The sequence below is a fragment of the Muscardinus avellanarius genome (genome assembly GCF_963383645.1).
Source record: "Muscardinus avellanarius genome assembly, chromosome: 7".
Classification (NCBI taxonomy): Eukaryota; Metazoa; Chordata; class Mammalia; order Rodentia; family Gliridae; genus Muscardinus; species Muscardinus avellanarius.
In genome coordinates this window covers 23,534,272-23,557,797 of record NC_137793.1, presented here as the reverse complement: position 1 = coordinate 23,557,797, position 23,526 = coordinate 23,534,272, and the positions used below count along the sequence as shown (strand labels likewise).

General features: G+C 48.6%; 1 protein-coding gene across 1 annotated transcript in view; it reads left to right on the top strand.

Moving 5' to 3' along the window:
- Nucleotides 1–20,510, top strand: part of STK10 (serine/threonine kinase 10) — a gene marked incomplete at both ends in the record, with an annotated part of 99,668 nt that extends 79,158 nt beyond the window's left edge. Inside the window, 7 exons of the mRNA XM_080699445.1 lie at nt 1,583–1,675; nt 4,143–4,272; nt 5,769–5,893; nt 6,599–6,787; nt 7,185–7,310; nt 10,922–11,035; nt 20,370–20,510. Of these exons, the coding sequence (XP_080555571.1) occupies nt 1,583–1,675; nt 4,143–4,272; nt 5,769–5,893; nt 6,599–6,787; nt 7,185–7,310; nt 10,922–11,035; nt 20,370–20,510 (918 nt within the window). The remainder of the gene's footprint in view (nt 1–1,582; nt 1,676–4,142; nt 4,273–5,768; nt 5,894–6,598; nt 6,788–7,184; nt 7,311–10,921; nt 11,036–20,369) is intronic.
- Between the last annotated feature and the right edge of the window lie 3,016 nt (nt 20,511–23,526).

Below are 23,526 nucleotides of genomic sequence, written 5' to 3'. Positions count from 1 at the left end.
TTCTCCGTCTCTTCCTTCTCCTTCTCCTTCTTCTTCCAGTACTGAGAATGGAACCCAGTTCTATTTTTTACTCTATTTTGAAACAGAGTCTCACTGAGTTGCAGATGACCTCACTAAGTAGCTGAGGCTGTTCACAAACCATGATCCTCCTGTCTCAGCCTCCCAAATGCTGGCTTACACGTACCAAAAAATATTCTAATGAAATAATTTAAAGTCAAAATGAATGTAGCTGGACATGGTGGTCCACACCTGCAATTCCAGTACTTGGCAAGAGGATTACAGGTTTGAGGCCAGCCTGGGCAACCTGTGAGGCCCTATCTAAAAATAAAAACTGCCGGGTTTGGTGGCACATACCATGCTTATAATTCCAGCATTTGGGAGGCTGAGACGGAAAGATCGCAGTTCATGAACAGCCTCATCTACCTAGTGAGGCCCTTTACAACTCAGTGAGACCCTGTTTCACTAAGAATAAAATAAAGAATAAAAAATAGGGCTGGGGGTGTAGCTCAGAGATAGAATGCCCCCCTCCCATCCCATCCCCAGTACCAAAAAAATAAAAGAGAAACAGCTGGGGTATAGCTCAGTGGCAGTGGTAGAATATCCCCAGGTCCCAGACCCACTTCTGGGAACAAATAAAAATAAATAAATGGGCTTCTGAAGACTTTATTTATTTATTTATTATGGTGGTACTGGGGATGGAACCCTTCTACCTCTGGGCTATACTCCCAGACCTATCTTATATTTTATTTGGAAACAGGGTCTCTTAAGCCAGCGAGGCTAACTTTGAACCTGTGTGATCCTCCTGTCTCCACCTCCCAAGCATGGGGATTACAAGCGTGCGCCACCATGCCCAGCAACATTATTTTTTTTTAATGGCTGAGAAAAAGAGCCCCAAAGGAGCCGGGCATGGTGGTGCATGCTTGTAATCCCCATGCTTGGGAGGCAGATACAGGAGGATCGTGCAGGTTCGAAGCCAGCCTAGCTGGCTTAAGAGACCCTGTTTCCAAATAAAAAAATATAGCCGGGCCTTGTGGTGCATGCTTGTAATCCCTGCGCTTGGGAGGCGGAGACAGGAGGATTGTGTAGGTTCAAAGCCAGCCGCGTGGCTTTAAGAGACCCTGTTTCCAAATCAAAAAAGTATAAAAGATAGCTCTGGAAGTATAACCCAGAAGTAGAAGGGTTTCCAGAAACCCCAGTACCACCCCAAAAAAAAAATAAATAAATCAAATAAAAAATAGGTCTCAGAGTGTAGCCTGGAGGTAGAAGGGTTCCATCCCCAGTATCACCAAAAATCAAAACAAAACCAAAAAATAGCCCCAAAGGAAACTGAGGTACTATTACCAGAGGAAGTGGGTGGAAACGAAGTAGCTGGAACCAGCACCTGTCTATTCTGGGGGTTTGGAGCCTGGAGCCAGCTGCAGGCAGAGTGGGCCGTGGTGCCCCGAGGGGCTGGCGTGGTGGGGACAAGGAGCTGTGTTGGGAAGCCAGGCCCGCTTACTGCCTGCCTGGCCTTGGGGGGAGGGCTTGCATGTAGCCGGGGAGAGAAATGGCCCTGACCCTCTGTGCTCTGCGGTCTGTCCAGGCGAAGAGTGAGGTGGAGAAGCTCCCTCGGCAGCAGCGGAAGGAGAGCATGAAGCAGAAGATGGAGGCGCACACACAGAAGAAGCAGATGCTCGTGAGCTCCCAGCCGGGGGTGGGGGCTCCAGTTTCCAGGCCTGGAATGGGGACGGGGTTGGTGAGAGTTTTAGGCAGACAGGCCTGCTCCAAGAGAGAGAGAGTCACACACATTGTGCAGCTCTTCAGGACACCAACCTGGCAATTACATAGAAAACTTGCGTATCGGCCGGGTGCATTGGTGCATGCCTGTAATCCCAGTCCTTAGGGGGCTGAGACGGGAGAGTCATAGGTTTGAGGCCAGCATCAGCAATTCAGTGAGGCACTCAACAGTTCAGTAAGGTCCTGTTTCAAAATAAAAATAAAATAGGTCTGGAGGTGTACCTAAGAGGTAGAATGCCCCTGGGTTGAATCCCCAGTATCAGTCAATCAGTTCTGCAGTATTGGGAATTGAACCCAGAGCCGCACATGCTTTGCAGGTGCTCTACCACTGAGCTATATCCCCAGCCCTTTTCTTTTTTCTTTTTTCATTTTTTAGTGGTACTGGGGATGGAACCCAGGGGGATTCTACCTCCAAGCTATACCCCCAGCCCTATTTTTTATTCTTTATTTTTGAAACAGGGTCTTACTGAGTTGCAAAGGGCCTCACTAGGTAGCTCAGGCTGTCTGTGAACCATGGTCCTCCTGTCTCAGCCTCCCAAATAATGAGATTACAGTTGTACACCACTATGCCTGGCTCTTTTTCCTTTATTTTGAGACAAGGCCTTGCTATGATGCCCAGAGTAGCCTCAAATTCAATTTTAATTTTTTGTCTTACTTGTTATTATGGAAATTAAAAACATAGATAGGATCCCAATACAAGGAAATGATATATGTTTAAGGAGAGGGAAATGCTAACTCCCCTGATGTGGTCACTGCATACTGTGTGCATGTGTTCCACCATCACACTGTATCCCCTAATAATTACTGTGATTCCTAGTACATCAGCTGAAAACAATAACTTAAAACACATAGACCAAAACAGCCGGGCGTGGTGGTGCACGCTTGTAATCCCAGCATTTGGGAGGCTGAGACAGGGGGATCACGGTTCGCAGACAGCCTCAGCTACTTAGTGAGGCCCTCCGTAACTCAGTGAGACCATGTTTCAAAATAAAAATAAAAAATAGGGCTGAGGGTACAGCTCGGAGGTAGAATGTCCCTGGGTTCCATCCCCAGTACTGAAAAAAAAAAAAAGAACAATTATAGAGGCACGATGAACCCCATACACCTACCATCTGATCTCAGTAGTTATGCATTAAGGTCCACTCACTCATTCCCCACTTACCATGCTTCCTGTTTGTTTTGTTTGTTTGTTTGCAGTATTGGGGATTGAACCCAGGGGCATTCTGTCTTTGAGCCATACCCCTAGCCCTGTTTTATTTTTCATTTTGAAACAGGATCTCACTAAGTTGCTGAGGGACTCTAAGTTGCTGAGGCTGGCCTGTACCTACAATCCTCCAGTCTTAGCCTCCCAAGTACTTACTGGTATTTCAGGCATCTGCCACCATGCCTGGCAACCCTACCATGTTTTGACTCAAATCTAAGACATCTTGTTATATCATACCTGTAAATATCTCAGGTATCACAAAAAGAACCACCATAGCATGACTATATCCTAAAAATTTAACAGTGGGGGCTGGGGATGTAGGTCAGTGGGAGAGTGCCTGAGGCCCTGAGATGAATCCCTGAGGCCAAGAAAAAAAATACCATTAATACCTGAATAACAAGCCGGGCGCTTGGGAGGCTGAGACAGGAGGATCGCACAGGTTCAAAGCCAGCCTCAGCTACTTAGTGAGGCTTTCAGCAACTTGGTGAGACCCTGTTTCCAAATAAAATATTTTAAAAAAAGGTCTGGGAGTATAGCCCGGAGGTAGAAAGCCTCTGGGTTCCACCCCTAGTACCACCACCAAAAAAAAAAAAAAAAAAAAAAAAACCTGAATAACATCATTCCTTCAGTCTAGTCAGTATGCACATTTCCAGATGTCTCACAAATGCCATTATTTATTTCTCTCTCTCTCTCTCTCTCTCTCTCTCCCTCTCTCTCTCTCTCTCTCTCTTTTTTTTTTTTTTTTGGTACTGGGGGTGGAACCCAGGGGCATTCTACCTCTGAGCTACACCCTTAGCCCTATTTTTTTAGTCTTTATTTTGAAACAGGGTCTCACTGAGTTGCAAAGGGCCTCACTGAGTAGCTGAGGCTGTCTGCGAGCCGTGATCCTCCTGTCTCAGGCTCCCAAATGCTGAGATTACAAGAGTGCGCCACCATGCCCGGCTCTTTTTTTTTTAAATAAAAATAATTGTCCAATTCAATATCCAGATAAAATCCGCCTGTCACAATTGATATGTCCCTGAGTCTCTCACATTTTCTCTGCGTGTGTTTTCCTTTTTGTGTTCTGAATTTTCTTCTACTGACCTTTCTCCTGTAATAGGAATAAACATTGAGTGGCCTGAGCTGGCTCTGGGTAAGGGTCTGTCCCCTTCCCTCCCCATAGGACCGGGACTTTGTAGCCAAGCAGAAGGAGGACCTGGAGCTGGCCATGAAGAGGCTCACAGCGGAAAACAGGCGGGAGATCTGTGACAAGGAGCGCGAGTGCCTCAGCAGGAAGCAGGAGCTCCTTCGAGGTGGGGCCAGAGTGGGTGGCGCCATCTTGGCACTGAGAAGTAGAGTGGGCAGGAAAAACACGACTGAGGTTTCTCTGTCCCGACAGCTAGACATTTCCTTTATGATGAAACCAGGGGCAAACCCCTGTAAAGTCAGGACCCAAGGGAGGCTACCAGCTATCCCCTGCACTATTGACACGATTCTAGAAGTCAAAGGAAGAAGGGAAAGGAAGAGACAGCACGTGTGTATAAGTGAGCTGGTTAGCGGGTAGTGGAGACAGGACTCGGTCCCACCTGAGAGCCGACATGTGTGAGTGACTGCTCCACCAGGCAGTGAGCTAGTCAGTTTTCATACTTGATCTCATGGGACTCTTACTTTACTCCTACGAGGCAGATCCTACTATTATCCCAGTGTTTACTGATGATGAAACTGAGGCTTGGAGAGTTAGTATTCATTTTTGGGGTGGGGGGTCTGGGGATGGACTCCAGGGGCATTTGACCTTTGAGCCATACCCCCGCCCTATTTTTTTATTTTTTATTTTTTATTTTGAAACAGGGTCTCACTGACTTGCGAAGGGGGCCTCACTAAGTAGCTGAGGCTGGCCGCAAACCGTGATCCTCTGGTCTCAGCCTCCTGAATGCTGGGATTACAAGCGTGCGCCACCATGCCCGGCTGGAGAGTTAGTATTCATTGAGCGAACATCTTAATCTGTTTGGGCAGCTTTAGCAACAGGCCCTGGACCAGGTGGCTTGTCAACAACAGGAATTTATTCCTCAAACTTCTAGAGAGCAGGAAGTCCAAGGGCAGGCAGGACAGAGTCAGGGTCGGCTGTGGGTGGCTTCCTCATTGATGTGGCTTCTTCCTTCATGGAGCCTCCATCTGAGCCCTTTCCATTTGCCCATTAGGAAAGCAGAGGCATGTTGTAGATTGTACTTAAAAATATCTTCTACGCTTGGTATAGTGGCACACATCTGTAATCCCAGTACTTGGGAAGCTGAGACAGGAGGATCACAGGATCGAGGTCAGCCTCAGCAACTTAGAACTTGGCAACTTACCAAGACCCTGTTTCAAAATAAAAAGATAAATAAATAAGAAGTGTAGACTAGGGGTGTGGCTTGGAGGTAGAAGACCCCTGAATTCAATTCCCTAAGACCAAAACAAAACAAAAACCTTCCAAGGACATTTCTTCCTCCATTAGTATATTTGTGCCCACCTGGTAGGTTTTCTTGTCCATCCCAACCCAAGCTGAAGCTGGGTTCCATCCGGTGCCTCTTGTTTCTCCAGCTCCTGGCTTGGAGCGGCTCTCCGACTCCCCCACACTGCTGGGGCCCTCACCCATTGAGCTTTAGGGAAGTGTCTAGGACCCATCTCAGAGGGGATGTGGTGGCCTGGTGCTGTGCCCAGCACGACACTACCAGCTTCCGCATACAGAAACCTGGCAGAGGGGACAGCAAGAGGGTGCACCTGGTCTCTGGCCCCTTCGACACCTCACCGCATGGGTGTGTGTCCTCTGCAGACCGGGAGGCGGCCCTGTGGGAGATGGAGGAGCACCAGCTGCAGGAGCGGCACCAGCTGGCGAAGCAGCAGCTCAAAGACCAGTACTTCCTCCAGCGGCATGAGCTGCTGCGCAAGCATGACAAGGTGCGCTGAGTTAAAATATCATAGGTCAGACTGGGAGTGCTGATGTACACCTGTAACCCCTGTATCTGATAGTCTGAGACAGGAGAAATGCAGATTTAAGGCCAGTCTCAGCAACTTAGTGAGGCTGTTTCAAAACTTAAAAATAAATAAGCCGGGCATGGTGGCACACACTTGTAATCCCAGTAGTTGGGAGGCCGAAAGAGAAGCATCGTGGTTCATGGCCCACCTCAGCAGCTTGCGAGGCTCTCCATAACTTAGTGAGATCCTGTTTCAAAATAAAGAATAAAAAATCGGGCTGGGAGTGGAGCTCAGCAGTGTACTATAGAATAGTTTCCCCCATGACCGCGTGGCTGAGCGGGGGCTCTGGCTCACGACTGCTGCCCAGCATCCAGAGAGACTGTCATACTACAATAGCCAGCCCAGGCAGAGAGCAAAATGCACAGTACAGTTTCTGCTGAATACGGAAATACTGTTTTCGCACCATCATAAAGCCAAAATAGTAAAAGTTGGGCCCTTGTAAGTCAGGGACTGTGCAGAAAATGTTATTTAACAGTAGAAGCAGGCTGACATGAACTTCGATGTGCCGAGCACCCCGGGCCATGCGGGTCCTGGGCTGCCGAGTCGGGCGTGGCAGCCTTTGGCCTCTGATGGCACCCTCTACCCAGAGCTCAGCTGACCCTGGCTCCGGCCGGGTGTTCCCCACAGGAGCGAGAGCAGATGCAGCGCTACAACCAGCGCATGATGGAGCAGCTGAAGCTGCGGCAGCAACAGGAGAAGGCTCGGCTGCCCAAGATTCAGAGGAGCGAGGGCAAGACGCGCATGGCCATGTACAAGAAGAGCCTGCACATCAACGGCACCGGCAGTGCCGCCGAGCAGCGCGAGAAGATCAAGCAGGTGGGCCGTGGGGTGTGGGCAGGTCCAGGAATCACAAGTCATGGTCTGGGACGCCATTAACCCCATGAATCACCCGGTGGGCAGAGCAGGGCGTGGTGTGTGCCGTGGACTTTGTCACACACGCTGCCCTTTGCACTCCCATGTGCTTAGGCGCGTTGCTGCTGCTCAGCACCCCCCCCTTTCATCCACCAGGCGCCCGCGTGCGTACCACACACATGACGTGGACAGCGGGGGTCCTAGTGTATGTCGCGTTCCCAAGTCCTGCCCCCACCTCTCTGGGCTCATGGAGGGCAGAGGCTGGGCCTCTGCTCAGGGCAAGGACTTAGAACAGGGCTGGTGCAGTCTGAGCCCCCAGCCACCTGCCTGCCCCATCACGGCCGTCCTCTCTCTTGTGCAGTTCTCCCAACAGGAGGAGAAGAGGCAGAAGTCCGAGCGGCTGCAGCAGCAGCAGAAACATGAGAACCAGATGCGGGACATGGCGGTGCAGTGCGAGAGCAACGTGAACGAGCTGCAGCAACTGCAGGTGCTGCCCCCTTGCCTGTTGCCCGGGGCAGCCCAAGCTCCGGCCACCGGGGCACAGCAGGGACGGAGCCCTGTCAGACGGCGGGCCTGTTGCGGGCGAGGCCCGCCACCCCCCTGGGCCGTAATTTCTACATCCCCAACATGGTCCTGGACGGGGCTGTGGACTCCTCTCTTGCAAGACTGGGTGTGGATTTAGGAAGGGGTTGCTGGAGCTGGCATTACCTTGCCAGGTGCTGGCCGTGGCATGCTGCTGGGTTTTTAGTCTTCAGTGTATCTTGGGAAAGATACTTCTCATGGCCGTTTCTACGGAGGTCCCTGGCCTCTCCGTGTTTCCTGGCTCCCGGGTGTACCTGATGCCCGAAGGTCATCTACAAGCCAGGGAGAGGTTCCTCATCTGGACCCCACAGTACTGCACCCTGCGCTCTGACTGACTTCCACCTTCAGATGCCAGGAGGTCCCAGCCCCAGGAGCTGGTGCTTGGGGCCCCCTTGTGGTGTGGCGAAGCATTGCCAGCCCCTTCCTCAGCTTCTGTGGCCCTTAGGAAGTTGCTGAGGGAGGATGTTGGCCTCACCTAGCAATTTCTGCAGAGGCAGGGAGGCCCAGAGGAAGCATCACAGGCGCTGGAGCCTGTCAGGCAGGGGCTCTGATGCTTGCCACCGTGCAAGCCTTGGGGAAGCCACTCGTGTTCCTGCATCTAGCCCCCACTCTACTTCATGGGGCTCCACAAGGTTTAACCAAGAGAACCCACGTGAAGGGCTGGGCACAGCGGGCACAGGGGCTCAGTGCTACCAGGAGGATCATTTCTAACTAACCAGTCCCCAAGCTCCCAGAAGCCTTTAGCCTGGAACCCCAGATACAGATCCCAAAGGGATTCTACTGTCCCAACCCAAGAGGGTCGTGGTATATGGATAGAGGTGCCATATTCCCATGTTTGTGTTTACTGGGGATGGAACCCAGGAGCATTCTACCTCTGAGATATGTCCCAGCCCTATTTTATTATTTTATTTTGAAAAAGGGTCTCATGCCAAGCATGGTGGTACATACTTGTAATCCCAGTACTTGGGAGGTTGAGACAGGAGTATCCAGGTTCACAGCCAGCCTCAAGTACTTAGGCCCTCCATAATTTATTGAGACTCTGTTTCAAAATAAAGAATAAAATAAAATTGGGCAGGGGATATAGCTTAAAGGTAGAATGCTCCTGAGTTCAATCCCCAGCACTACAGAAAAAAAAAAAAAAAGGAAAAGGAATCTCACTACATTGCCGAGGGCCTAGCAAAGTTGCTAAAGCTGGCCACAAACCCGTGAGCCTCCAATCTCAGCCTCCCAAGTACTGGGATTACAAGTATGCATCACCACACCTGGCTTAGAAGCTCCTTATACCAACCTTGATTGTGCAAGGATTGAGGAGGGCTCGCCACTTCTGCCCACCAGAGGTTCCAACTAAAATCTATAAAGCAGATTACTCACCTCCAAATAAATAGAGTGGAGGTTGGGAGAGTCAGCCATGTTCATGGCCCTCATCCCTGGCCAGGAATTTCTCATGAGGAAGTGATGTATGGTGCAGGAAATTACATATAAACTATATAGACTATGCACTATATAATTAACACAATTGTATCATTTCTGAAGTAAATATTTATTTTGTTTAATTTAAAATTTCTAATTAAGAATTTTTTTTGTGTGTGTGTGGTGCTGGGGTTGGAACCCAGGGGCTTTTCTGCCTCCAGGCTACACTCCCAGACCTTTTTTATATTTTATTTGGAAACAGGGTCTCACTAAGTTGCTGAGAGCCTCACTAAGTAGCTAAGGGTGGCTTCGAACCTGTGCGATCCTCCTGTCTCAGCCTCCCAAGCATGGGGATTACAAGTGTGCGCCACCACCCCCAGCTTAATTTAAAATTTTAATTAAATTTTTTATTTCGCTTGTTTTAATCTGCTTGGGGGGCCATAAGGAGACACCATAGCCAGGTGCATTGGTGTGCACTTGTAGTCCCAGCTCCTGGAAAGCTGCGGCAAGAGGACTGCTCGAGCCCAGTAGCAATTTTTTGTCTGTGTGTGCACTGTGCAAATCAGGCATCTGCACTAAGTTCCCGTGGCGGGATTGCACCTGTGAATGGCCTGCACCCCAGGCTGGCGACAGAACCAGACCCCATCTCATCTTCATCATATGTAGATGGTAAAATCTACAGAGGTAGAATGCCCTGGATCTAGTCTCACACGCACACATTTACAGAAAAAAGATACAAAATTCTATATGCAGTTATTAATATTCTGAAATATGCCTCTCGGTACCTCTTGGTGCATGTGTATTTCCACATGTAGAGTTGCATATAAGTGGGTATTTTAATTTATTTGTTTATTTATTTTGGTTCTGGGGGCTAAACCCAGAGGGATTCTACCTCTGAGCTATATCCCCACCCTATTTTAATTTTAATTTGAAACGGTCTTGTTAGGCCGATGAGAGTCTTACTACTTGCTGAGGCTGTCCTCAGACCTGTGATATTCCTGTCTCAGCATACTAAGCACTGGGATTACAAGTATGTACCACCATGCCAGGCTGTAAGTGGATTTTATAATCAAGGAGAAGTTAGCTGAGCTGAGCTGGGCGTGGTAAGGCACACTTGTAATCCCAGCATTTGGGAGGCTGAGACAGGAGGATCGCAGTTCAGGTACAGCCTGAGCTTCTTAGTGAGGCTCTTTGCAACTCAGTGAGACCTTGTTTCAAAAATAAAAGAATAAGCTGAGTGTGGTGGTTCATGCTTGTACTCCCAGCATTTGGGAGGCTGAGACAGGAGGATCCAGGTTCAAGGACAGCCTCAGCTACTTAGTGAGGCCCTCTGTAACTCAGTGAGATACTGTTTCAAAATAAAGAATAAAAAGAAAGAGATAAAAATAAAGATAAAAAATAGGGCTAGGGTGTAGCTCGGAGGCAGAATGCCCCTGGGTTCCATCCCCAGTACCACAATAGATAAGTAAATAAATAAAAATAAAAGAATAAGAAAAATAGGGCTGGGGATGTAGCTCAGAGGTAGAATGCCCCTGGGTTCCATCTCCAGTACCAGAAAAAAAAAAAAAAAAATAGGGATGGAAGCGTAGTTCAAAGGTAGAATGCCCCTCGGTTCAACCACCAGTACTGCAAAGCAAAAAAAATGAGCCGGGCACAGTGGTACCTGTAAAATCTCAGTTACTGGGAGGTGGAGGCAGGGGAAATTGCAAGTTCAAGGCCAGCCTGGGTAATTTAGAGAGACCCTGTCTCAAAAAAATAAAAACAAGCTGGGTGTGATGGCGCACGCTTGTAATCCCAGCATTTGGGAGACTGAGACAGGAGGATCCAGGTTCAAGGACCGCCTCCCCTACTTAGTGAGGCCCTCTGTAACTCAGTGAGACCCTGTTTCAAAACAAAGGATAAAAAATAGGGCTGGGGGTGTAGCTTGGAGGTAGAATGCCCCTGGGTTCCATCCCACTACTGCAAAAATAAAATTAAAAAAAAACAAAAAAGGAGACACACCTAAAAAACGCTACTGATACCCTAAAGGCTTCCACACCACTGTGTCTCAGTCTCAGTGCCTCTTCTTTCCGGATTTCACACTGTTCTACCTGAAATTTGTTCCAGAATGAAAAGTGTCACCTCTTAGTAGAACACGAAACCCAGAAGCTGAAGGCCCTGGATGAGAGCCATAACCAGAACCTGAAGGAGTGGCGGGACAAGCTTCGGCCGCGCAAAAAGGTAGCGTGTTGGGTGCGGACACTTAGCTGGAGCACAGTGAGGAGGAATCTGCCCCGGGGATGGGGGTGGGGGGGTCTGCTGTTAGAGGAAATTATTCTGCAGTCAGACTTCGGCACCAGATGGATCACTTTCTGCGTTTTCTGTTGCGTGGACAAACTGCCACACGCTGGGCTGGGGATGTGGCTCAGTGGGACACAGCTACCTAGGCCTTAGCAGCGCCGGGCAGCACCCTTCTCATCCCACAGTGCTGAAGGTCAGAAGGCCGGTGGGCTCTGTGGGCTTCTCCACTCGGGTCGCAGCAGGCTGACAGGTGTCAGCTGGGCTGGGCTCTTAGCCCTGGGCCGGAGGGAAGAATCTGGTTCCTTGTGCCTATAGATCCAGCCCCACTGTCTCCTCACCCTCTGTCAGCCAGGGAGGAGCTACTCTCTCTTCGGGAACCTCTCACAGTCCTTGTTCATGGGCTCCCCAGTGGCAAACAGCAACTGCACCTGGAGGCCTTCTCAGGCAACCCCTTCTGCAACCAGTGAGAAAAATCTTTTTAAAGACCCATGTTGGCTGGGGTGTATCTCAGTGGTAGAACACTTACCCAGCACATACCAGGCTCGATCCCCAACACCGCAGAAACCAAAACCAAAAATAAAAGAGCCACACGATATGGTTTGGCTCACAGGATAGTCTCTGCCCTTGCAAGGAGTGATATAATATTCATGGGGCCTGCCCACTCAAAGGATCAGGGAGAATTACACAGTTGTGAATCCTAGGGCGTGACCCTTAGAATTCTGCCTGCCAGCCTGGTGTGGTGGCACACGCTTGCAATCCCAGCATTTGGGAGGCTGAGACAAGAGGATCGCGGTTCGCAGACAGCCCCCGCTACTTAGTGAGGCCCTTTGCAACTCAGTGAGACCCTGTTTCCAAATAAAGAATAAAAAATAGGGCAGGGGTTGTAGCTTGGAGGTAGAATCCCCCTGGGTTCTATCCCCAGTACCAAAAAAGAAAAAAGAATTCTGCCTGCCAGCCAGGCATGGTGGCGCACCACACTTAAAATCCCAGTACTTGGGAGACTGAGACAGGAGGATCGGAGGTTTGAGGACAGCTTCAACAAGTAGTGAGACTCTCATCAACATAGATTCTGTTTAAAATGCAAATAAAATAGGGCTGGGAGTGAAGCTCAGAGGTAGAATGCTCCTGGGTTAAATCTCTAGTCACACACACACACACACACACACACACACACACACACACACACAATTCTGCCTGCCATACTTATACTTTCAGAAAACATGGCCCTCTTCCTTCTTTTCTTCCATTCATCCATCATTTTTTGTGGAGCTGGGCTGGGAGTGGTATCCAGGGCCTTGTGGTTCTAGCATTTGGGAGACTCAGTTCTCTCTTTTTTCTTCCTTTGCCTCCCATAATCCCCATCTCAGTTTCTTCACCTTGTATTTATTTCTCAACCCATTTGGCAAGGTCAGTAACAAAGCCCTGGTGGTTAATTCCTATCGATGCAGCTTACTTGATTTGACATCTTGGTGGCAGCCAACACCATGTGTCACTTCCTCCCTGTTCTGTCTTTTCCCCCTGGGCCTGCTCTGCTGGTCCCTATCTCTTGCTGACCCATCCATGCTATTGACCCCACTGCCTTGATCAGTGCTGCCTCCTTCCCCTGGTGGGGCCTCACTGTTCCCACCTAGTTTACTCAAAGTGCCTTCTCCCTGGCTCCTTCCACCTGCTGTTACAACCCCCACCCACCTGTGCTGTGGTCTCTGACCCCAACCCTGCAGACGCGTGCCCACTCAAGCCTTCTGGTTTCAGGACCTGTTTACCCTCCCTCTTTCCCTTCCTCTCTCCCTTCCTCCCTTTTTCTATCTACCCCTCCCTCCCTCCCATTTTTCTTTCTTCTTTCTTTCTTTCTTTCTTTCTTTCTTTCTTTCTTTCTTTCTTTCTTTCCTTCTTTCTTTCCTTTTTCTTTCTTTTACTGGGGATGGGACCCAGGTCTCATACATGCTGGACAAGTACTCTACCACGAGCCATGCTCCCAACCTAATAGAAGTTTCTGAAAGGCCAGTTATAGCATGGAACCTATACCCATATCACTGAACTTTCTGTCCACTGTTATGTTAAAACCTATTTACTGCCGGGCGTGGTGGACGCTTGTAATCCCCGCGCTTGGGAGGCTGAAACAGGAGGATCGCACAGGTTCGAAGTCAGCCTCAGCTACTTAGTGAGGCTTTCAGCAACTTAGTAAGACCCTGTTTCCAAATAAAATAGAAAATAGGTCTAGGAGTATAGCCCGGAGGTAGAAAGCCTCTGGATTCTACCCCCAGTACCACCCCCCCAAAATAAAAAAACTTATTTACTGTTTTAACATAACTACTGTTATGCAAGTCTGTCTTATACTATGGATAAGACTTCCTCCAGTGATGATCTTGAAATACCACCCACTGGTCATTTGGAAGATTCTGGCTCCTGAGTTATGCATCTTACAAATGATGACATATTTCATTGTACAATGTTAAAAAAAAATCCCCATTCATTAATATCAGTGATCACTGATCTCATCTGTTTTTCTTTTTCTTTTTTCTTTTTTTTTTTTTTTTGTACTGGGGATTGAGCCCAGGGGCATTCTATTTCTCAGCTACACTCCCCACCCTTTTTATTTTTTATTTTGAAACAGGATCTCACTAGATTGCTGAGAGTCTAGCTAAATTGCTGAGGTTGCCTGGCGTGATGGCGCACACTTGTAATTCCAGCATTCGGGAGGCTGAGACCAGAGGATCGTGATTCGCGGACAGCCTCAGCTAGTGAGGCCCTCAGCAACTCAGTGAGACCTGGTTTCAAAATAAAGAATAAAAAATAGGGCAGGGGGTGTAACTCGGAGGTCAAATGCCCTGGGTTTCATCCCTAGACCTGCAAAAAATAAAAAATAAAAAATAAAATAAATTGCTGAGGTTGTCTCAAACCTAAGATCCGCCTCCTGTCTCAGCTTCCCAAGTACTGGGATTGCAGGCATCTGCCACCACACCCAGCTTGGTCAGTCACCAATAAAAATGTATCCGGGTGTGGTGGCAGATGCTTGTAATCCCAGTACCTGGGAAGCTGAGACTGGAGAATTGAGACTGGAGAATCTCGGGTTTGCAGTCAGCCTCAGCTCCTTAGTGAGGCCCTCTGCAACTTACTGAGACCCTGTTTCAAAGTAAAGAATAAAAAAATAGAGCTGAGGGTGTAGCTTGAACGTAGAATAGACCTGGGTTCAATCTCTAGTTCTGCTTAATTAATTAATTAATTAATTATCCATGAAAAGCAGCTAGTTTACAACTCACACAGGCCATTTCCGGGCAGCTTTAACAGGAAGCAGAAATGTGTGGTGCGCGTGTCCCATCTCCTCACACAGAATGTTTGAGAAAATTTCACAAACTTAATCATTTCGCCGGGCGAGGTGGCGCACGCTTGTAATCCCCGCGCTTGGGAGGCTGAGACAGGAGGATCACACGGGTGCGAAGCCAGCCTCAGCTGCTTAGTGAGGCTTTCAGCACCTTAATGAGACCCTGTTTCCAAATAAAATATAAAAAAAAAAAAGGTCTGGGAGTGTAGCCCGGAGGTAGAAAGCCTCAGGGTTCCACCCCAGTACCACCAAAAAAAAAAAAAAAAAAAACCAAACAATCATTTCAGTTGTTTCTTCAAGCTAATTTTCCGTGACACTGGGGATCCTGGATGGGACCCAGGGCCTGGCTCAGGCCTGGCAGGTGCTCCACTGCCGAGCCACACCCCCAGCCCAGCTCTATTTGTTAAATTGAAAACACTTTGTTTCCCTCTGAGTGCAGGATGGTGAGGTATACTCACCCACTTTGCAGCTATTGTCTCAATTCCTCCTCCAACTCCAGAAGTTTTACAGTCATTGTTTTTGTACCATTACAACTAATACCAAAATAGCAAAAAAAGACAAACTATGCCTTAGTATTAGGAAAATAGTTCTGACCTTGCTGACTGCCCCCGTCCCAAAGGGCTGTGGGGTCCGTGAGAACCACTGTTCCCATGCCATCTCCTATGAATCTCATTCCTGCATGTGCCCTGAACAGATTTCGGTACCCAAATAGCTCTCCAGACCATATGTGCTTCCCTTCTGCCCCGCTGGGCCTCTGCCCGGGCTGCACCCTTTTGCCAGGAATTCCGTGCCCACCCGCATTTTCTGGGCCAGGCTCGGCGTCAGGCTATGAGTGACTGCGGCTCTGAAGCCCTGGCCCTGCCCATCATGACACTTGGTCCATGGGCCTACCACCGTTTCCTTTGTTAGCGTGGCCATTCATCCATCTTCATTCCCTGCGTGCTCATGCACCAGGTATTTCTTGGGCACGTGCCAAGTGCCCCACACTGTCTTAGGTACCAGAGATCTTGCATGGAAAAAAAAAAACAGGTAAGTCCCCACCCTCTGACCTGCTGACCTAGGGAGGCAAAGGAGCTGGGAAGGAAGCCAGGGTGTGGCAGGAAGGTCCCTCTGGGAAGGATGGTGACTGATCACCTCTGAGCCAAGAGCTGAAGGATGTGAGGGAGGGTGGGGGAGCATTCCGTGCAGTGACCCGGAGGAGCTAGAGCAAAGGTCCGAGGCAGAGTGGCCTGCTGTGTTTGAGGCTGGAGCAGGGCAGTGGTGAGGGCAGGGGCCTGGTAGAGGTCAGCTTTTACTCTCTGTGAGGTGGGTGCCATGCGAGGTTCTGGGGAGTGGTCTGACTAGTGTTTTGAGAAGGATCTTTCTGCTGCTGTAGGAAGTTAAGGGTGCAAGTGAAGAGCTCAGTAAGAGAACTGTGGTGATAATCTTGGTGAGAAATCATGGTGGCTTGGACTAGAATGGGGTCAAGGGTTTGGGGAAAATTCCTACATCTCCTTTCTGCATGATACTTACTAGAAGTTATTGCTGGTCACCAGTGTTGGAACCTTGGGCAAGCCAAAGTGGTGTGTGTGTGTGTGTGTGTGTGTGTGTGTGTGTGTGTGTGTGTTACTGGGGATGGAACCCAGGGGCTTTCTACCTCTAGTCTACATTCCTAGACCTATTTTATATTTTATTTGGAAACAGGGTTTCACTAAGTTGCCGAGAGTGTCGCTAAGTAGCTGAGGCTGGCTTTGAACCTTCGCGATCCTCCTGTCTCAGACTCCCAAGTACTGGGATTACAAGTGTGCACCACCACGCCCAGCCAAAGTGATTTAAGAAATGGCTCACTGGGCATGGTGACCTATGCTTGTAATCCCAGTACTTGAGAGACTATAAAACAGGAGGATCACAGGTTCAAGGTAGCCTCAGCGACTCAGCGAGACCCTGTTTCGTAATAAAAAATAAAAAGGGCCGCAGGTATACTTTAGAGGTAGAATGACCCTGGTTCAATCCCTAGTATCAAAAAGAAAAGAAAAATGGCTCACATGATGTGGGGCTGATAAATCTGAAATCTGCAGGACGGGCCCCAGGCTGAAGACTCTAGGAAGAGCTAATACTGGATTCTTGTGTCTCAAGACAGTCTGGAAGCAGAATTCCCTCTTCCCCAGGAAAGCCCAACTTTTCTCTTGAGGCCTCCATGATGGCTGAGGCCCAGCTACATTTTGAAGGATGACCTGCTTTTCTCAAAGCCTACTGATCTCAGCACATCACATCTACACTACACCTTCACAGTAACATCTAGACTAGTGTTGGGCCAGTTGTGTACCGTGGCTTTGCCAAGTTGTCACATAAGATTAACCTTCACAGGGCTCCAGGGTGGTCATTTCTAAAGTAGAGTCATCAGTAAGTATTGTTCAGTGTTATGTAAAAAAAATCACAACAAGCCGGGCGTAGTGGTGCATGTTTGTAATCCCAGAATTCGGGAGGCTGAGACCAGAGGATTACGGTTCATGGACAGCCTCAGCTACTTGGTGAGGCCCCCTGCAACTTAGTGAGACCCTGTTTCAAAATAAAGAATGAAAAATAGGGTAGGGGGTGTACCTCGGAGGTCAAATGTCCCTGGGTTCTATCCCCAGACCTGAAAAAAAAAATCACTACAACAGGCCAAGGATATGCTCGTTCCTAAACTCTGAGGAGAAACTCTGATTCCCCTCTGTCTGGTGTCTCCCATGTCCTGAGGTTGTTCATTTCCTGTGTCATTTCTTTGTGTTGTACCTGCGGTCTTGGGCAGGAGACAGTTGCCTCCTTTGCTGGGCAATGGCCTTGGTCGTCCTTGAATTGAGGCTTTCCAGTGCTAATGGAACTTCCAGGCTGGAAGCCAGCCAGGCCCACACCTTCCTGTTAGTAGGCTGAGACTCATCAGCTTCTGGAGCCATGGCTGGCTGCAACTTCTGAGACTGGGTACTCAAGTCAATAATGCTCCTGCTGACATAGGATGACTCTGGTGTCCAGTAATAAACGTTCACCTGTTCTCTTACCTGGGTGTCTGTGCCCTGGACACAAGCTGAGAGGTTGAAAATGAGCTGTTACATTGCCTCTAGCAGCTGCCTCAGACCTCAGGTTGCCTCTTGGGGGCCTGGCCTCAGGGGAGGCCGCAGTGTCTGTGGACACTGCTTCTCTGCAGAATTCTTTGCAGAATTCATCAGTTACCTAGGCTGCTGCTGGAACAGTGATCCAGAGGTGACAGACTGCATTCTGGAATGCAGTTACACTCTTGCATTACAGTCTGTGGCCTTCAGTTATCTCCCTTAAGGTGGGTAGGGGAAATGATTGCACGCTGTGCGGCATTTTTCTTAATCAGAATTTCTTTCTTTCAAGGAAGTGCAGAATGCCTGGGAGGGTCGGTAAAGTGTTGTTTGGTGGTTGACGACACAGAGTTGAGGTCTCAGATGGGTCAAGTCTTCCCTTCTGAACTTTGGACTGTAGAGTGTAGGTAACACTGCTTCCGTTAAAGCAGGTGTTAGTGCGCTGCTGCCATGGGCCACAGCTGACCCACCATCTGTATTTGTAAATACAGTTTTCCTGGCAGCCACTCTCGTTCATTTACATTTTGTGTAGGGCTGATTTTGCACTACAGTGATAGTTAAGTAGTTGCAATAGAGACTGTCTGACCTGCAGAGCCAAAAATGTTTACCATTTGGCACATAATAGAGAAAAGATTGCTGACTCTGGCCTTAGAAGGTTACACAGAGGAATATTTGTGGTGGGTAGAATAGAGTGCAGGCTTTTAAGCCTGACAGATGTGGATAAAGTCTTAACTCCATATATATATATATATGTTTTTTTGGGGGGGGGTTGGTGGTACTGGGGGTGGAACCCAGAGGCTTTCTACCTCCAGGCTATACTCCCAGACCTATTTTATATTTTATTTGGAAACAGGGTCTCACTAAGTTGCTGAGAGCCTCACTAAGTAGCTGAGGCTGGCTTCGAACCTGTGCGATCCTCCTGTCTCAGCCTCCCAAGGGCAAGGATTACAAGTATGCGCCACCACGCCCGGCTCTTAACTTCCCCATTATAGACTGAGAGCTTTGCATTTCAATTTTTTTTTCAGGTTTTGGAATATTGCATATGCATAATGAGATTTCTTAGGGATGGGACCCAAGTCTAAACACAAAATTCATTTGTGTTTCATATAAACCTTATACACAGCCGGGCGTGGTGGCGCACGTTTGTAATCCCCGCGCTTGGGAGGTGGAGACAGGAGGATCACACTGGTTTGAAGCCAGCCGTCCTGGCTTAAGAGACCCTGTTTCCAAATAAAAAAATATAAAATAGGTCTGGGAGTGTAGCCCAGAGGTAGAAGGTTTTCCAGGAACTCCAGTACCACCAAAAAACAAAAACAAACAAAAAAACTTATACACAGAAACTGAAAGGTTCTTTTTTTGGTTCTGAAGATGAACCCAGGGATATTCTAACTCTAATGCCCAATCCTATTTTATTTATTTATTTTTTATTTTGTGATGCTGGAGATTGAACCAGGGGCATTCTGCCTCTGAGCTATATCCCTGACCCTATTTTTTTTTTTAAAAGAATATTCTTGCTAAGTTTCTGCAGGCCTAAGTTGCTGAGGCAAACCTTGAAGATGTGGTCATCTGTCTCAGGCTCCCAAGTACTAGGATTACAGGTGTCTTCTACCACACCTGACCTCATTTGTTATTTTGTTATTTTTTTTTTTATTATGGTGCTGGGGATTGAACCTGGGGCTCTGTGAATGCTAGGCAAGCATTCTCCCAATGAGCTATACCCCAGCCTGTGAAGGTAATTTTATCCAAAATTTTTAGTGCACCTGCCTTTTAACTATGCCCCTCCCATCATGTGAAGTGAATTGTGGTATTTACTCCAAAAAAAGTGTGTTTGTGTTGTCATACTCAGTAAAAAAGTACTTGTGTTGTCATACTCAAAAAATTTCAGATTTTGGATCAATTTTGGAGATTTAGAGATACCCAATTTATACTTGCTGTGAGACTGAGGGCAGATTACTAAGCCGCTTTGTGCTCATAGAGTAGTAGCTATCATTATTATTATTATTAATTATTATTATTGAATTAATATTCTTAAAGCAGAGGTCACAAACTGATAGCCTGTGGGCTGGGATAGTATACAGACATGCTATGTGTGACCAACATGGTGATTTACAATTTTTTTTTTAAATTGCCAACCTTTAAGGAGATTTTACATAAAAATCTGAATTTCTGGTTTCTTTTGAAAAGCCAAGAGCTGTGACAACACTGCCTTCTGTCAAGCTCATGTTTTCCCTTGCATGTTGCTTCCTTTCTGAGTTGAATACTTATTTCTGGGGAGCCCTTAACAAGTCTTTCTAGTAGGATCCCGTGCCTCTAGATAAATTGGCAGGTGCAAAGGGAAGTTCCTGTGGTGCTTGACAGCTAGAGAGATCCCTTAGTCTCCTGAGTAGCTTTTAAGGTACAGAGCCCTGTTCCTACCCCTGGTAGAGTCGGACCCTCAGAGGGTGGGGCGAAGGCACATGTATTTTGACAGAGGAACCTGTGTGGTCTGTGTGGCCATGTGCTCAGGTTCAAACCACTGGGCTACTCTGCCCCCCTCACTGTTAAACCTCTTTCCCCATCTTTTGCCTCAGGGTTTTTTTTTCCAATTAATCTGGTATTTTCCTGCCAGGAGATTTGCATCTGCTTCCCTGGCCTCTTCTAGATTGGCATTCCCCCAGATTGCATCCCTCAGTCGGTGAGAAGCTCCTGAGTAGAAGTGGCTGGAGGAAGGACACACATGATACCTACCTTCCTGAGAGGAGAGAGAGACCTACTTACCCAAGCACAGAGGCCTGGGCTGGAACTTTCCAGAGATGGCCCTAGTATACAGGGGTGGGGGGCTGTAGTTGAAGGACCCATATGTACCCTGTGGGATCCCACTGAGTTCTCTGCCTTCTCTGTCCCCCAGGCTCTGGAAGAGGATTTGAACCAGAAGAAGCGGGAACAGGAAATGTTCTTCAAACTGAGTGAGGAGGCAGAGAGTCCGAACCCCGCTACTCCAAGCAAGGCCACCAAATTCTTCCCATACAGCTCTGCAGACGCATCGTAACAGCCCCGGGCTGTGGCTGGCAGCACGGCAGGCCCGCGGGGCCGTCCCGCTCTCTGTGCACAAGTAACTCAGGACCCCTCACTCTTGCTTCTGTGCCAGCTCCAACCCAGGCCTTGCCTGGTAGCCTGGCAGTGCTGGTCGCCCCAGTGTCCCGACTCTCTGCTTCTGGGGGGCGAGGTGCTGTGTGTCACCTGACCCTAGTGTCTGTCCTCACTGGGCCCCACTGCATTCATCCGGCTGTTAGTGACTTTGGATTGGGGCCAGGAGGAATGGCTGCTCTGGCCTCCAGCCCTCCTATTTGCCAAAACATGGGTTTTGCCGTCTGTGGGCGCAGAGTGTGCCAGTGAAGTCACCGGGGCTGCTCCATGCTGTAATTGTGCTGGTGGTTTCTCAGTGATTTCTTGCAGTGTCAACCGGAACCTCTCAGAGATTTCAGTTCCCAGCAGAGCCAGCCGGGCAGCCAGCCACTCGGGGATGTCCTTAGTACCCTGGTTCCCCCAATTTGCTTTCTTCTGGTGATGAGGCCCTTTGTGTTTATGGGAGGGGACAGGGGAAGGGGAAGGCGTGAAATGTCTATTCTGTGGTCTTGGGCATTTCATGACATCCTGTGTCCTGCTCCCTGTGAGTGCCTGCCCTGGCCTCTTGTGCCAAGCTGGGGGGAGCCATTTGCAGTCTGAGCCTATGCCACTGAGCCTGCTAGTGGAGCAGATGGTGGGGAACATGCTGGGTGTGGGCACAGGCCCAGAGAAGGCACTGGCTGTACCGCCAGTCTGCAGGGCATTTTGTCTTCACCCAAGATCTTGCCTTCAGGGATAAGCTCTTCACCGTGCAGGACCTCCACAGCCCGGGTAGGTGGGAAAGCTCTTTCCTTCTGCCCTGAGCCCCTCCCTGTCCAGGAGTCCCACCTCACATTTCAGACCAAGCCTGGCGGGCACTTGGACTTCTCTCCAGGAAGAAAAGGCATAGGGGTGGGTGGCCAGTAGAACGCTTTCTGCCTCCAGAACCTTTGACAGAAGCAAAGATTTAAGCCTCCGATGGACTCCTGGGCCTTCAGGCTACTGAGCTGGCCTCCCCAGAGGCTGGTCCCCACCGGCTGCAGACTGTGTTTAACCCAATAAAAGCAAATGCTCCAACCCGCATGCTGTTCATTTATAAAGCAGACTTTTTAAACTTTGGTTTCTAACCATTCCATTGAATCGATATAATATATGGCTTCTTAAGGAAGATAACCTGCTTTTAAGAAAAAATCCACAGTAATGATGATGTTGACCCCTCATCTGGCACATTGAGTCTGAGAGCTATTTTGCTGGTAACAGATGCCTACGACACCGCAGGATGAGTTTCTTCTCTCCCCCCTAAAGACTAGGGTCCGCACTTTGTCTTTCTAAAGCAACTTTCTGGGAGTTTTCTCTGCACTGGTTATAACTGGATGCTTGGGAAGGGCAGTCACTGAAAAGGAAAATGGTACTGGGGTTGTTCCCGAATCTTACCTGTGTAGTACAGCTCCCGGCAGCCTGGGAAGTCCTTGGTTCTCTTTGGTTAGTGAGCATTCGGCTTTGCTGCTTCAGTATTTGACCCAGATGCAATGTTCTTCAGATCTTATGCAAATGAGATAAGCCAAACCGGTGTCTCTTTCTATTCTCTTCGGTGCACATAGCTGGGGAAACGTGAACTGGCAGCAGTGTAACTGCAGAACAGAGACCCGGTTCTCTAGGCCAGGCCAGTAGGGCGACAGTCGGGCAGGGCTGTTTGGAGTATTGTTTACAGTATTTCCTTTGCAGCCTGAGATGTGAGCAGAGCATGGAGTGAAATGCCAGTTTCCGGGTCCAAGTGGAGTCTGGTCATCCCCTTATTTGGCCGGTCACATTGTCCCTGTTCTTTGAGGAGCTACCGCTTCCCTGTTGGGTGCTGCCCGAGCCCTGATGGCTCCTGCGCCTTTTTAGATATGGACTGGCCTAGTCTCCAGCCTCACAGTTGAGCCAGTGTGCAGCGCCCATCACTGAGAAGGCCCTCAGGATTCTTCATGCCCCGTGCTATTTTTTCCTTTCTTTTGTTTTGCAGTATTGGGGATTGAACCCAGAGGTGCTCTCTGTCACTAAGCTACATCCCCAGCCCTTTGTATTTTGAGATGGGGTTTCACTAAGTTGCCCAACCAACTTGCAATCTTCCTGCCTCAGTCTCTTGAGTAGCTAGGATCGTAGGCATGTGCCACCACACCTGGCTTGGGCTAATGCTTTCTGTGTAAGGGACAGATGGAAATGTTTCTCCATTTTGATCCATTTTTAGCAGAGTAAATGTAACTAACTTATATTTTCCCTATATGAAGAAGTTATTTTTATGTAGTTTCCAAAGTTTATATAAAACTTTTGTAAAGTATTCTTTGCAAAGTTAACTGCAAGAATGTAAATATGCTCTAATAAAATACAAAGTAATTTGCATTTGGGGTGGTTCTTTTGGGGTAGGATGGGAAAGCAAGGCACACTTATGTTTACCAGGCAAGAAAGGCTTCCCTGAGTCCACAGGTGCCTACCGGGTCAGACAGCAGGCCAGACTTTGGTCTTCATGTTTGGAAGAGAGAATATGTGTGTGCACGTAACCTGTCTAATATTGCAAACATTCCTTGACTTCCAAGAGGTTGCTAACAGAATGAGTTTTTCCAACAACCTGTAAGGAAAACATTCTCATTGTACAGATGAGGAAGCAGACCCCAGGCAAGGTGAGGGGCAGGTCATATCCCGTAAGTGATGCCTAGGGAATATAAACCCGGGCCTTCTGCCTGTGCTCACTCCACTGCACCCCACCACCCATTAAACCGTCCCAGGGCCACACAGATGCTTAAGCCCTTGTATCTCTGCCATATGTAAGAGGATTTGTCGCCATGCCTCTCAAGCCTACCAGGGCTTCTTAACCAGGGGTACAACTTAGGCTATCTTTGTATTTGGATGGCAAAAGATGTGTGTGTGTGTATGTGTGTACACACACAATATATATATATATATATATATATATATATATA